Below are 15,764 nucleotides of genomic sequence, written 5' to 3'. Positions count from 1 at the left end.
TGTCCCTGCCCATGGCAGGGGGGTTGGAACTTGATGATCTTAAGGCCCTTTCCAACCCTAACTATTCTATGATTCTATGATTTTTTTTCCTGAAGAGCACATCTATTCCGCACTGTACTTCCCCCACCCTCATGTTCTCCAAACTTGCCTGAAAGTGGCTGCACCAGCTGTTGGAGAGGAGCAGAGAAATGCCTGTGTGGAAGATACATAGTGTCAAAATGTCCTACTGGATCTCCTTAACAGGACTGAGATGCTGCATCTGAAACTCACCTCCTGTTTCTTTGGATGCTTCCAGAAACAGCCATTCCTCCCAGGTCATAGTACCAGAAGAATTGCCAACTATACCTCCCTGCAAGAGATTCCCAAGGTTGTTGGTAACTATGTTGTTAAGTACGTTTTCTAAAACATTTTTTGCTTATAATTGTGTTTCTGTATCTTCCCTAAGTCTACATGCTCTAAATACCTTTGTGGTTCTAGACCTAGTTTCCTGCAAAGCAATTAAAGCTGCTAGTTCTGATTATACAAAACACCCATAAAAAGCAAGGGATCTACAGACTCCCAAGTTTAGGAAGAGTTCAAATCTGGGTCTAGACATCACTTCTCACCCACATCTCTGTGTCAGACTAAAATCAAAACTCTGACAACTGTGAGCATGGGGAATATTTACATGAACTTCGCTGACCCATCTCTGCCTGTTTGCAGCATCCCCACAACCTCCAATCATAGTATCTTGGACAGGATTATTAAATCTACAGGGAGGAAAGAATAAGAAGTAGATGAGCTGTTAAGAAGCAGAAAAAATCCTCTCTTCATGCCTGTGACCTCAATAAGGAAAAGAAATGAGAAAAGAAGCACAAACAGAATGTGCTAACAAAGCAGAAACGCTGCTCAAACTTCTCCTCTGTGTTTTAAAAAACAGTGCTGTGGAAGACTTTAGCACAAATGAAAAAAGTCCGACTGAAGAGCTTTGGATATGAAGTTGTTTGTCTTCAGAGCACAAAAGGCACAGACCATGGATGTAGAGGCTCGCTTTGCACTGGCATGTCCAGATGCTGTAAATCTGACTTGAAATTTTCTCCATTAAGAATCAGAGAATTCAGCCTCCGTGGTCCACTAATTGTAGGAGCTTGCACTTGGCACTGCCAGCTGGGGGCCAATTAGACTGAGTTGTTATGCTGTTTTGTGTGGTAGGTTGTAGACCTGATTTGATGCAGACTAGAATCATTACCATGTTTCATACCTGGGCCAGAGCCACTGAGTACCTCTGAGCTGGAAGGAAACACTGACCTCCACGTTATATATCCAATATCCTGCCAGCAATCCTAAGCCAGAAAGGCCAATTTCCCATTTCCTGAGCTGGATTTGCATTTTTCTGTCAGGCAAGGTCAATCTTTTACAAGTTCAGAAAACATGCTGGGTAGCTCAGTTCTTTTTCTGTAATGCTTGAAGCATGATGGATACTACTGGAAAGTCATCATTCCCCACCTATTTATCAAGATGTTTCAGTGGTATCTAAAAGGAGAATTGAATTGGAGAGCAGTTCAGTTCTCACCAGCTCCATGGGCCTCAGCCTTAAGGGGTATTGCATTCACAATTCAAACAAAGTCTTGTGGATTTCTCAGAAGGACCTAACTGTTAAGAGGACCCAGAGTGACCCAAGGGCAAAGTGAGAGCTGTACTGGGAGTACAGGTGCTCCTGGGCCACAGCAGTGTGGAGCCAAAGAAGGACATGATGCTGTGACTGTGCAGTAGATAATATGGCTCTTTTGTGTCAATGCCTTTCAGCATGACCTCATAGGAGAAGAACAAATATGTGTTCAATGGAAACGGAGAGCTCAGGTAAAGAAACATGACGAGTCAGAGACAGAAGGCCTCCAGAAGTAAATTAATTCAGATTTCGGTTTTTACCAAGTTCTGCTTGGTGTGCAGCATACTCGGAGAGTTGGGAAGAAAGAATTTTGAAGGTTTGATTTCAAAGAACTGTTCAAAATCTGTCCTTCCACTCTTCATCCTCCCACATACAAAACCGGAGCAACAAGCACAAAGGACCTCTTCCAGCAAGAACACGTATTTCCATTTGAGTACTTTGATAAGTCAGAAGTGGGGCAAGAGGGAATTTCACCAGAACTGAAAGGAAGGCTGGCTTGGAGATATAGCCAAGGGCTTATATGTCTCCTTACCACTAACTGGGGCTGTGATGGCAGGCAGTAACCAGTCTGTGATGGTGACTAATCCAGCAGGCACTTCAGAAATGAGTATACAGCTGTTTGAAGTCTAAACTATATTGAGTTAAAGTTTAATTGGTCTGTAATCGTGAAGTAAATACGTGCCAGTTGCACTAATTGTGTTTCAACCCCGATCTAAGCAGCAGTCTCCCTACTGGAAAGTGAGGAAACTGGGAAGAGATGAGCATGCCCAAGTTTTCCATAGATGTTTCCATTGATGTTTTATCCTGCTCAGTACACCCCAGAGCCCTTCCAGAACGCTCTGTTCAGATCCCTGACACCTTCTCTTCCTGAGAGAACTCTTTGTCTCCTTTCCCTTAAAACACGACCCGCTGGCCAGGTCTCATCTGCACTTCTTCCAGATAGGAAGGTCCTACAAATGCAGGTGGAACATCCTCCCTTCCCAAAGAGCCAGCTGGGATCTGATCCTGCCCTTCATACAAATGCACGCAGATCCCATCCGATCTCCTCTGTGACATGATCTTTAAACCATCCGACGCTATCCCTGTGTCCATCACCAGAGTGGACCTGCCCCAGGTGCTTGAAGTTTTATGTAGAACTTCTCCCACCCCTGGAGCAGGGGTGATTTTCTGCTGATTTCCCATTCAGAACGTCAGGCAAGACAGAGGCAGGCTCCAAAAAGCCTGTGAAAGGCAACTGAATGAATATACTATTCCTTCCAATTGTGACTCCATCATTTCCTCTCATTACTCTAATAGAAACAAATCTTTCTCATCTCAGCCCTATTACCTCACACAAAGGAAAATGGTATGTAATCCCGTTAAAGCTGGGCTGCTGCTGGACACATTTAAGGTCATTGTTCTGGGATGCCAGTCTCCACTGTGTGAGACTGGGAGAAGTGGGAAATGCAATTACTAGGCTATTCAAATCCCTAGAATGAAACCCTGCCGTTAATAGGCAGAAGCCAGCAAGAAAAAGAGCAGTTGCTTTATGAAATTATGGGGTTTCGTTAAATCAGACTCTAATCAGAACCTCAGTAAAGGAGCAGGGCTAGCTCCCACTGCCATCCATGGAGTCTCCTCATTCCCCTCAACCTGATCTTTGGCATCCCCAGTGGAAGCCCAAACTGCAAGATGGGTTACGGTCATGAAGCCAGAGGTGTACAAGTCCAGTGGAGACAATAGTGGTCAATGTCCAGGATTTACACTATGCTTTGAAATGGAGAAGCTCTAAGAGTCCAGCAACAAGAATATGCCTGCTACTGGCAACACCTCATACTGTACTTTGGCTCTGAGCTTCATAGGGACAGATTCTGAGATCAAATCTGTCTCCTAATATTCATGGCCTACAGCACCAGTCTTGCTGATAGCTGGTGCAACCCAGCTAAGCAGCCAGATGTGAAATTCACATAGCTAAAGTCATGGAGCTGCAACCCCCCTACAAGGAATTCACATGCTGGAGGACAGAGGGGGGCTAGAATTGCTTGTGGCAGTCAGTGAAGCAAAGCAGAACATACAAATGGGAATAATTGCAACTGCCTCGTTGAATTGGCTTCTGTTGAGTGGTTAGACACTGACATGCTCCTAACCATTCCCACCCAGGTGAAGCCAAGCCATTTTTAGCTTGACGGGCAGCAAAAAAAGCGTACGAAATCTTGCAAGACAAACACTAAGGAAGACCACATAAGAACAACAATGACCATCACAAAATACAAGCAGAGACAACCTTCTGTCCCAGACTGATCCTGACAGCCAACCCCTTACTGTTACGCCTTGTCCTTCCTTCTCCTTCTTTGCCCTACATTTGAGCTGTATGGCTGTTTTTGCTGGTCTCTCCTGCAGTCAGTCAGTCACTCTTCTTTCTCCCTCGATGCCCCTCTTTATCATTACCTTCCCCACTGTGTTACCCTCCTGCTGCCCAAGTTCCCTCAGTCTCCAAAAGGATTTCTGAAAGCAGGACCATTCTTGCACGTCCCAGAAGGAAGTGATGTGGGCTGAGGCAAGGTTTCTGGTAGAGCAGCTGATCACCACTGGAGTCTCTGAGTCCCTTGAAGAGACGAGAGTCACTTCCCTGTTTATGCTCTTTATTAGTCCCTATTCTCTTTAATCGGCTTAGACTGATGAGCCGAAGCAGTGGTAGGGATCAGCCAGGCTGTTTAATTAAAGGATTGCAGCTCAGCCTTGCAGTTTGGGGGTTTGTGTAAATGAGCTGAAAGTACATTATTTAATCTGCTGCGCAGAGAGGAGTTGGGGCATTAATGAAGCAAACTCTAATTAAAACTAGACTGCTGATGGTTATTAGTGGCATCAGTTCTGACAGGATTTATCTCATTTAGGGGAACGCCTCATCATGGAAGGAGAAAAGAAAGAATAAACCCGAGCTGGTTTATCAAATTCACCACAGCATCACTTGTGACTGGCTGTCCATTCAGCGGGGCTCAGGAGAGCTGCACAGGGAGCCCCTGCATCCCAGGCTCCCGCATCGGGAGCCCTGATGAGCTTATTTAGGGATGTGCCTCGCTCACCCAGGAACTGATTGCCTATTCAGGTTGTCTGACCCACATATTTCAGTCCTGATTGACTTTTGTTCTGTCTTGGGTCAAAGGGGAGCCTGTTCATGATTTGAGCAGGGTGACAGGCTCTGTAAATGATCTGATGAGCCTCTTCTAGCAGCATTTTGAGCCATTCCAGAGCAGCACAGCTATCAGCTATGGATGTCAGCTCCACAGTGACCCTGTGGTTTTCCCTCTCTGCCACTTTTTTACCCTCCTCACTGCACTGTGTATGTACCTTCAGATATGAAGGAAACCCATGGGTGATGGCAGAACCTGTCACAGGTTTGAAAGTGTTTTCTGGCCAGCATAAAGCTGACCGGTGAGTTTAATAGTCCTGCATGTGCTCTGCCTTTCTTCTGCACAGTGTGGGAAGTAGGGATGCTCCTCTCACCTGAGACAGTCGCATAGGGAGATTGCATACAAAAGCTGCCCTGTTTCAAAAAGCAAAAATCCTGTGTACCTGTTTCTCACCTTCAAATAGCCACGGTGGCTTCAACCACCTCTAACTCTGTAGGAAGGGATTCTTCCCTGTGAGGGTGGTGAGGCCCTGGCACAGGTTGCCCAGAGGAGCTGTGCCTGCCCCATCCCTGGCAGTGTTCAAGGACAGGTTGGACGGGGCTTGGAGCAACCTGGTCTAGTGGAAGGTGTCCCTGCCCATGGCAGGGGGCTGGAACTGGATGAGCTTTAAGGTTCTTTCCAACCCAAACCATTCTATGACTCTATATAGAATATTGTGTCACACACAGATTCAGAACTGCCGTTGGGGTTTCAAGGCACTAGAAATGCAGAGGACAAGAGAAAGCCTTGGGGAAAAAACTAAGTAAAGCAGGGGGCCTGCAGAGTGGTACAAGCTACAGAAGACATAAAATGGACAGGCATAGATAGGTATGAGAAATCACTTAACTGGAACCCCAGATGAAAGGGGTCGTTATCATTCATCCCCACTCCTGAGTTTCCTGGCCCAGACTCACCTTTGCATGTGACTTGCCAGAGTTGTTAAATTACTGAAACAATTTGCTTTCTCTTTAATTTACCTGCCAAATCCCAGCTGAGAAATTTGGTGGTTCCCAGCACAAGGAGGGCAGGAAAACTCAGGTTCAAGGGATGGGGAGGGCCTTTGGGAGTCACTGGGAAAAAAGAAAGGCCTGACAAAAAGAACCCTAGAGCTTAAAACACTGTAGGTGTATCCTTATTGTAGGATAAGAATTTGCTAGAAACTAAGGGAACTGGTCAGACATAAGATGGAGGCTGGACAAGAATGGGGCAGGGTCAAGGATCAGGGTATGATGATAGAACACTATGGCAAAATTGAGCCTGGGTTTACACAGAACAGAGCACATAACCAACACTCTCTCCAGAAATGCAAGGGAGAGGTGGCTGTCCCTACCACAGAAATCTCTGCTGTCTCCTCTTCCTTACCAGCATCTCCACACCTGCCACAAAGGTGCAGCTATAGATGTCCCACAAGGCTGTCACGCAAACTTTAGCAATGCTTGAAAGCCCTCAGCACAGACATCATAGGGCTTCATACATCTTCATACACAAATGGTCAGGAGCGGTCCTGCTTCTTTACCTTGTCTCCAAGTGTGGCTGAACCCTACATTTGAGCACACACAGATATACAATGTTCTCTTCACACTTGTCCAGCACTCACACATCCCTTGGAAGGAAACAGAAACCGCAGTTTGATCCAGAGAGCAGAACAAACAAGAGAAATACCATTTCTAAAATGCTGCAGCCTCCCTACTGCAATTCAGTGCCCAGTTCTGTCCAGAGCCCTCCCTAGTAACTCAGGCTTCTCATAGAGATGCCAAAGTCAGATGTAAAAGTCTAGCAGTGTGAGGAGGGAAATCTGTCAAGTGAAACCTGTTTGCTGTTGACAGAAGGGTGATGAGGCCTGAGAAAGAGTAGGTCTGTGAGATGGAGGTGTAAGAAGTAGCAGGAGGAGGAGATGACAAGAAGAGAGGCGCAAGGCCAAGCACAGAAACTATATGCAGTATGTGCATCTCAAGTATTTTTGGAGCTCCTTGGACTCCTTGGTCTCAGCACTGATGTCATTCACTGATGAGGGAGAGCTACGACAACCACGGGTGGTGCTTCACTGAATACAAGTTGGTGATAGTGAACAGTATCTGTCTGTAACTGTCCTTCATTGGCAAGCTCAGACCATTTCAACATATGTAAAACTGCATGCCTCAGCCTGCCTCAGGGTGTGAGACAGAACTCTCAGTTTGTCTAGTGACTTCTGCTGTAGCTTAAAGGTTATGGGTCTCTACTGGTGTGCGTCCAGCTACCTTACGTGGGATAACTGCTTGGAAGGAAAAGAGTGAAGCATGTATATGCTGGTGTTAAAGTGATGCAGAAATGTAAGAGAAGATACAAGCGTGAATGTGAGGTGATCGAAGTAGATGTTCGAACAGAGGCTGAAAGTGTGGGTTTGGAGGTGCATGAGTGGAGGCCAGAAGCAGTTCGTGAGCAATTACACAACAGCATGAACAGTAACGTCTAGGAGAGAAGAGAGGGATGGCAGTGCTGGGGACATGGGACATAAGGGAGGATGGAGGAGGATGGGCGTGTATAATATGTGAGTGTTGTCTGGGGCAGGATGATTGTGATGGATGATAAGGAAGTAGGGGATGAAAAAGAAAAGGTCATGCTGACAGCAATTTCCCACCTTGATGAGGAGTCTGGAGACGAAGGCTTCTGCTCTGCATCAGCTGCTGGGCAGCAGAACTGGTGTAAAACAGTTTCATTCCTGTAAGAAAAAAACAAACACAGCAGGTCGGTGTTCGGCTCACTCAGCAGGAAACTCAAGGGGGAATGCCTTTTCCAGGGCTGTTCCAAGGGAACAGAGACTCTCCATGATGCTGAAAGACCTGATTATTACATGAACATTTTGCACTCCGAGGGGGTGGGGAGCAGGAGAGAAGGGGACTGACAATTCTATTCCCCTACCTTACCTGTGCTGCTGCTGCTGTCAAGCTGTAGAGAATAGGGCAAAATGTGCCCAAGTAAAAAGTCTTCCTTCTATCAGTATCTGTCTCATGATCCCATACATCTAATGAAAAAGTTTTGCCTATCTCTAACTTCTGTTTCTTTTGGGACAGAAAGTCTCTTTAGATGTGTTTCCTCAGATGTGTTTCTTTAGATATGTTTCCTATATATTGTAATGCAAAAAAGTTGAGATTTTTTGCTGACAGTGGCTAAATTAACTCTGCAGACATTTCTCCTGAAACCTCTCTAGAGCACAGAAATGGCCTCAGCAAATCAGCACTGGGCATTACCAGAAATAGTAGAAGAAGGCTGACAGAACAAGCACAAGTGGGGGGGCTGAGACAATGGCAAGTGGAAGAGAAAAGGAAAGCAAAACCCTAAGAAGTAACAAACCTGAGCAAAATGAAAAACAAAAGGCTAAAATGTGTTTATTACATAAGAAAGGCAGCAGAATTCATCCAAAGGAAAAATCCTAGACCAAACTTCAACAAGGCTCAACAAGGACAAGTGCACGGTCCTGCACAGGGGCCAGGGCAATCCCAAGCACAAATGCAGGCCGGGCAGAGGCTGTAGAGCAGCTCTGAGGAGAAGGTCTTGGGATGTTGGGTGGTGAGAAGCTCAACATGACCCAGCAGTGTGCGCTCACAGCCCAGAAACCAACTGTGTGCTGGACTGCATCAAAAGCAGTGTGACCAGCGGGTCAAGGCAAGTGATTCTCCACCTCTACTCTGGTCTTGCAAGATGCCATCTGCAGTACTGTGTTCAGCTCTGGGGCCCCCAATACAGGAGGGATGTGGACTTGTTGGAGTGAGTCCAGAAGAGGCCACAAAGATGATCCAAGGGCTGGAGTACCACCCCTGTGAAAACAGGCTGAGAGTTGGGCTTAGTTCAGCCTGGAGAACAGAAGGCTCAGGGAGACCTTATTGAGTCTTCCAGTGCCTAAAGGAGGCTACAAGAAATCTGGAGAGGGACTTTTTACAAAGGCAGGTAGTGACAGAACATGGTGGGATGACTTTAAACCGACAGAGAGGAGATTTACATCAGATGTTAGGAAAAGATTGGTGATAATCACCAATTCTGGTAATAATCACCCTCACCTAACTGTGATGGTGGTGAGGCCCTGGCACAGGTTGCCCAGCGAAGTTGTGGATGCCCCTTCCCTGGCAGTGTTCAAGGCCAGGCTGGAAGGGGTTTGGAGCAACCTGGGCTAGTGGAAAGTGTCTGTGCCCATGGCAGGGGGTTGGAACTGGATGATGCTTAAGGTCCTTTCCAATCCAAACCATTTTGTGAGCATAAACTTCCAAAACTGCTCACTAATCTTTAGTGACTTGTTCTGGGCCTCTTGCCTGGGAACATTTTTAAGGAGCTTGGTCTTCAGGGGTGTTGGGCACTAGGGCACTTAGCATTGGAACCCAGTAAGAGCTGCTCATCACCTCTGAAAATGAAATCCAGGGAGGCCCCTGAGGTGTCATAAGCAGCACAAATCAACAACCAATTCAGAACACACTGACCTTCATCAGTAAAAAGGAGTCACTAGAAAGAGACACAGTGTCGAGGGGAGAAAGTACTAGGAAATGGAAAAGAAAATGAAAGGAGGAGAAGAAAAGCAGGGGAGATAAAGCAGGCTCAATTCTCAGATAGCATAAAATCACCCTGTCTCCAAGTCAGTGAAAGAAGCACTTAGAGCTCTGTTCTTGGTGCTAATGCAGAGACCAAGGGCTCAAATGGGGTCATCTCCTTTTAAAAATATTTTTGCATCTTCTTAGCCCAGCCATACACAGGAAAACCAAGTCTCCTGGCTTGCCATGGGGTCTCAGATTCTCCCAAAGGCCCTTCACACTCCATATCACTCTGAAATGTGAAGCTTACCACCTTTGTCTGTGTCAAAATCTGACAGACATGGCCACAGTTCCTGCCTGACATGCAACCTGCTGGAAAACTGAGGACAAGTTTGTGCAACATGCCAAATTAGTCGCCTGTCTTCCATTGTGTAACTACCCAGCTCACATCCCTTCTCTCCTGCCAGCCTGGTTGTTGCTGGTTCTCACTAGGTGGTTTCTAATTTAGACTTCTCAGGTGGCAAGCACTTATCTGGCTGGTGTGTCCGTAAACCACTTGTGTTGTCTTTTTACTGAAGCAAGTGGTGGGATCGCATTTGAGTCTGTTAAAGCAGGCTCACGTAAATACTCCAGCTCCTACATCATGTCACTCTGCTTCCATCCATCAGGAATTTTCACATAAAATTTTAGTTTTGCATAAACCCACCAACTCATCAAACATAAACTGCCTGGGGAAAACATCTTGGGTTTGACAGAGATTCTTCCAGGTTTTCCTGGCAGGCTGCCTCCATATTTCACATCTCTGGTGCAGCCATGCCCTCGGAGAGGGGCCATCAGTTTTTCCACCCAGGTTTTTGTTCTGCCCAAGTCCAAAAGTCCAAGTCCAAGTCCCAGCAATGCTGGGAGCTGGCTAGCCCAAGAGGTGTGGAGCACTTGTGCCAAGGCAGTTGGCTCTGCAGTCACAGACATCGCCGGCTGCAGTGTGGAAATGCGCAAGGCTCTCAGCTGATTCAGCTACAGCGGGCATACACCCTGAGCGGCATGCTTGGTTTCAGGAGCATTCCAGATTGGCATTTCTGACTGAATTTCATCTCTACAGAAACCAATGGGGATAAAGAGGCTACTTCCAGATAAAGCAACAACCTATTTTTAAACCATAGAGTCATATCATCATTTAGGTTGGAAAGACCTTTAAGATCATTGAGTCCAACCATTAACCCAGCACTAAACCATGTCCCTAAGCACCACACTATATGTCTTTTAAATGCCTCCAGGGATGGTGATCCCACCACTTCCCTGCAGAGTCTGTGCTGATGCTTGACAACCTTTTCAGGGAAGAAATTTTTCCTAATATCCAATCTAAACCTCTGGCACAACTTGAAGCTGCTTCCTCTCATCCTATCACTTGTTACCTAGGAAAAGGGACCAACACCCACCTTGCTACAACCTCCTTTCAGGCAGTTGTAGAGAGCAATAAGGTCTCCCCTCAGCTAAACCATCCCAGTTCCCCCAGCCACTCCTCATAAAACTTGTTCTCCAGACCCTTCACCAACTTCCAAATGGAATCTTCCAATGTACACCCCAGATTTCAGCCATTTCTGATCTCAACTGTAATTCCCTAAATGAAGAGTTCTCTGCTTTTATTCAAACAGCAGATGCACCGCTCCAATTCCTAATTACACATGAAGAAAGTGAACAAGAAAGAGGGAAAACACAGGGAAAAAGAGGAAGTAACAAGGACAGAAAAAAAACCCTGAGAAATAGAAGCCTGTATGTAGATAAAATGCCTTGCTAGCTGATTATCACAATAGAAACACAGAAAAAAGTGAAAGGGGAACAGGGAAAGGAAGAGTGGTGTGAAGTTGCAGAATTCTAGGCTCACTCTCCTGTGAGTGTTTCGAGATGAAACATCTCACAGATACTCTTCAGAGAACCAGTGTGGCCTGAGTGCTGCAGCTGCACAGTCAGTTCTTGACTCTGGTTCTCATCATTTCTCATGCGCATTTAACACTAAACTTGGGCATTTCTGCACAAGCCAGAGTCCTGTTGAACCTCTGACATCCCAAGATCTGGAGTAGTTGTTATGTACGACTACCAGATGCTGATCAGATGCACAGCAGAGATCCGCCTCCAGGCCATTTGGGATCCTTGAGTCCCCATCCATGGGCTGTGACTCCCATGGAGAAACCACCAGGGAGGTAGTGAGGAGCAGACACTGCCTAACAGAGGTAAGTACATGAGGTATAAATGGGTATGCCAAGACTGTGCAGAGAGCTCTTCCCCTGACTGGTGGCAGGGAAGGATATCTTATTACTCCTATTAAATCTTAATTCCCCAAATGCCCAAGAGCAGTTGGAGATTTGGGTCTATTTACATTCTTCTTTTACAGCTTGCTTCTCTTTCTCTTTTATGCTACCCAAGCATATAAAAACAAGGACTGGGTTCCACCTTGGAGACTATCCCTATTCATTTTCCTCTTTCTTTCTATCTCTTGATCCTGCATATATCTGATCTCTAGCAAATCCATGCCCTTGCCTTTGCAGCATGGCATGCATAGCACAGACAGGGGCTGGGAGAGGTTTAACTTGCTATGGAAGAGGTGGTCCTGGTCCCATCCTGAAGAGGCTGTAGGTATACCTGGACCAAGGACCTCTCATCTGGGTGCAAAAGGCAAGTGTGCTAGAGGCTTACTATCACTTGTAAGCCTAAAGTAAGTGCCCTAGGAAAGCAGGTGTCTTATTAACTCTGTGAAATCTTCAGGTAAGATGTTATTTTTGTTGCTGTGATTCAAAACGGCCTGGCGGGATTTTGATGACTACCTCGATTTCATTCCCCTGTGGTGCTGCCAACCTTTGCAGCTTTAGAGTCTTGAGATATTTATTATCTGTCTGAAGTCAGTGTAAGACTTTTGATGCTGGGTTTATTTTTTGCCTTTCTTTGCTTTCTTTTTATTCTGTTTTTACACAAATCTTACTTTGTAAGTCAGAAAGGCTACATAAACCTTGAATGTGCAGCCTCTGAGGAGTTAGACACCAGAAAGCGTAAGGCTTGCTTTGCCTTTGAAAAAAAGGGAGGAAGGCGACATGTCTTGAATCCAGTGACAGTTGATTCAGACTCATTACTCAGGGGTGCTTATCTGTAATTGTTTTTTCTTTTTCAATACTTCAAGTATTTATGTTCTCTACCTTGCCTTCCTCAGACTTGCAAGCTATTGCAGGCACTGCAGCTAAACAAACACTGTTGTGGGCAGATCAGGGAAGTGATTGTGAAGAAAGCTGATCTCTCCTGTCAGTCAGGATACTGTTGAACTGTGTGTTTCCAATTTATTGCTTTAAAAACATACAAATTATGTTTAGAGCTGCACCCTGATGAAAGCTTGGAAGGGAAAAGCCACCAAGAAGAAAGGGCGAGTGAAGAGGAGTTGTGTGGTGCAAAAGAGAAGGCTAAAAGAGAGGAGGGGGCATGCTGAAAGGCCTGTTGAGGTAAGTGTTGCCAGAGTTGTGTATGGACGAGCAGCAGAAGACAAGGACAAGCTTGGATGCAAAAGGAGGACTGGGAACAGCCTGAGCCTGTCAGTGCCTTGCTCCATCTAGCTGAGACATATGTTCCGAAGGCAAGGATTTGACAGTCCAGACCTATCCCAAATACAGAGAAAGCTATGCTTGGCCCAGTAGTAACCCGTGCTGTCAAGTGAAACATTAGCCCCCTCTCCTCTGAGAGAAAACAACTGACTGAGTGTAACTCAGTTGTCTTTAACATTGCTCCTGACAAGAGGCATCCTCCAGGCAGCCACCTGCAGCCTCAGAGGGAGTATCTGTGAATGAACTGTAGAGCCACAGCAATTCTGGCTCTGTGATGAACTTTAGAGAGGCCTGTGCCAAGCCTCCTGGCTAGCACAAGCTGTCTAGTCAGCTCAGGAGGTGGCTCTACCTTTCCGGCTTCTTAGGAAGTTGGACTATGCTGCAAAGGGGTCTCCTGACTCATGCTGCTTTGGTCTTTACAGCTACCGATCCCAAACAGCCAAGCCTCCTTCCTCTTAAAAACTGGTGTTGTAGAGGGTACAAGAGTTAAGATACAAAAATTTAAAGTCTCTGTATCTACCCAGATTGCACATCACAGGGCCAAGGAACACAAACTGTCCCAGAATTGCCTTTAATGCTCTACCTTCCCTTCGGGCAAGTTGTATTTCCCTTTGGGCTCTATGTTCATTCAGTGTTGTTGCTCATCAGTGCCCACTAGTTTAACACTGGTGATAGCCGTCTTGAAATAGAGATGCCTGTCTGCTGAGAGCTGAATTATGCCACACAAGTCTAACCCCTTTTTCTCCTTTTCCTGCCCCCTACAGAAGCAAACCCCCAACCCAGCATGAATACAGAAAACAGTGGTGCTCCCTGCTCTTCATCAGTCAGCTTTAATTAAACAAATATCCAGTGTGGCCTGTTCCCAGAGATAAAGAGCAGCTCTGTGTTTTTCTGCATGAATGATTTTAGACTACAAGAAATGCTAAAAGAAGACAGAATGAAAATTGCTCTCACTATGAGCACATAGAGCATGCTTCTCTCTAATATGCTGCACCACCCCGGCATCCCAGTGTGACTGCTGCCCTGGTCAGTTAGGTAGGATAACTGGCGTGGCCACTACTGCAAGAACAAGGAAGATCACCAGGTTCTCCAACAGCCAGTACTAGCTTAGTACTCCCCCTGGTTCTTCACTCCAAAATACTCTCACTAAAACTTTCTAGCTGTCTTCACTACTCCTCTTGACTGTAAGTAATTAGACTGGTGTTTTGGAGGTAGTTGAGTATGAGCACAGTTTATGTTGTGGGGAAACCATCCATAAATTCGATTTCTGGAATTTAAGTTCTTTAACTCCTTGTAAGCTTGATGGCCTCCTCATTGTTATGGCATGCTGTGGATGCCAAGAATTTGACAAGACTCAGAGAGTAACCGGACACTTTAAATATTATCCTATGAGAATACTGAATGCAGATCCTTCCCAAAGCTAATGTTACAGGACTCTAATTTTTCAGCATTATAGAGCGGCTTTTATGGGTGTCCGAAGGCTACCTACTGTGACCCTTTGTGCTCTTTCCTCTTGAAAATCTGATGTTGGCTATCTCTGAAAAAGAGCTACACAAACCAGATTCACAAATCTGACTGTCTGAGAAATCGTGTGTTAAAGGACAAGAGGCTTAGTAGTCAAGATACTGAAGTGTAGGAGTGCAACAGAACTGAAAATGTCATTTTATTTTACATTCCCGGCAGCTATAACAATCCCTACCTGAGTGTCCCTGGGATGCATCTTAGGAAAGTACTGACTCGGTAATCTTTTCTAAATAGTCAAAGACTTCTGTATTCAGCCAAAAAACGTCCTAGTATTAATCCCCAAAGAGGAGAATAAGACTGAAGCAGTCTGGAGTCAGATTTGCACGGTAGATCGCTGAGGATGAAAGTAAGAAGAAAAAATTGAGCAAAAGATGATAGGAGGATGATTTGAAATTTGTGTGTGTTGACCCTCCAAGTTTGTATCGACACCTCTAGGCTACTTTGTTTTTATTTCCCTTCCATAACTACTTTGCCCCTGCCTCTTCCTATACTCCACATCTGTCAGTTTTATGGCTGCAGATTTACTTTGCTCTTGGAGTCATCACTGCCTTAATTCCTTCATCAGACACATGCTCTCAAATGGCAGTGACTGCACCACTATAGTCTGTACAGAACCACTTCATATCTATTCCACATACTTATTGACTCTCTGGTCTGTTGCCTACAGGGACTGCCAAAAATGAAAAATCAAGTATGTATTATAGTCTGAAACTTGGCCTGCCTTGAACACCTCGTGAGCATTGGAGAGACTATCTTCTTCCATGATGTTTCTCTACAAATGTGATGCTCAAAAGATCAGAGCTCATCCTCTGAAACCTACTTAGCACCTGCTTAATCACCATACTGTTTCTTGGTACAAATTCACTTTAAAACATGCATCCTTTGTACAGCATTACTATAATCTTTACTATAATCTGTTTTTCTAGTGCTAGGAGATGAGATGAAGACAGGATTCCCACTGACACAGTATTTCAAGTTTCTCACCAGAATATGTTGGTTTTAGAGATCCTATAAAATATCTTAAAAGAAATGCACCTTGGTAGTATAAAATACCATATGCATACACTACTGTTTGGAAAGTGAAAATTCCATGTGACATGCTGACGCAAATGTGTGTCTTTGAGCTATTGTGGGTTCTTCAGAACAGCACAGCTTGGAAGGATAAGCACAAGGCACCATGCTGGGGAAATGGAATTTCCTGTGTTGGAGGAAGAAGATCTGAGCCAATGCTGCTGTGATCTGATCTTTTTTTGGTTAACTAGTTGGGTGACTATAACAGATATGTCAAATATGCCATTCATTTATCACCATCTGCTTGTAGGGATGGAGATGATAATGCCGTATCTTCCTGAACAGTTGGCTTCCC

At 45.4% G+C, this 15,764-nt stretch overlaps 1 protein-coding gene across 1 annotated transcript in view; it reads right to left on the bottom strand.

The window, feature by feature from the left end:
• The window catches only part of IQSEC3 (IQ motif and Sec7 domain ArfGEF 3), a gene marked incomplete at its 5' end in the record, with an annotated part of 102,163 nt that overhangs the window by 46,990 nt on the left and 39,409 nt on the right, over positions 1-15,764 (bottom strand). Inside the window, one exon of the mRNA XM_080634561.1 lies at positions 7,415-7,495. Coding sequence (XP_080490687.1) covers positions 7,415-7,495 — 81 coding nt within the window. The remainder of the gene's footprint in view (positions 1-7,414; positions 7,496-15,764) is intronic.

This window comes from Psittacula echo (genome assembly GCF_963264785.1).
Source record: "Psittacula echo genome assembly, chromosome: 1".
NCBI classification, from domain to species: Eukaryota; Metazoa; Chordata; class Aves; order Psittaciformes; family Psittacidae; genus Psittacula; species Psittacula echo.
The sequence above is the reverse complement of the archived record's forward strand: the minus strand, read 5'-3'. Positions and strand labels throughout refer to the sequence as shown.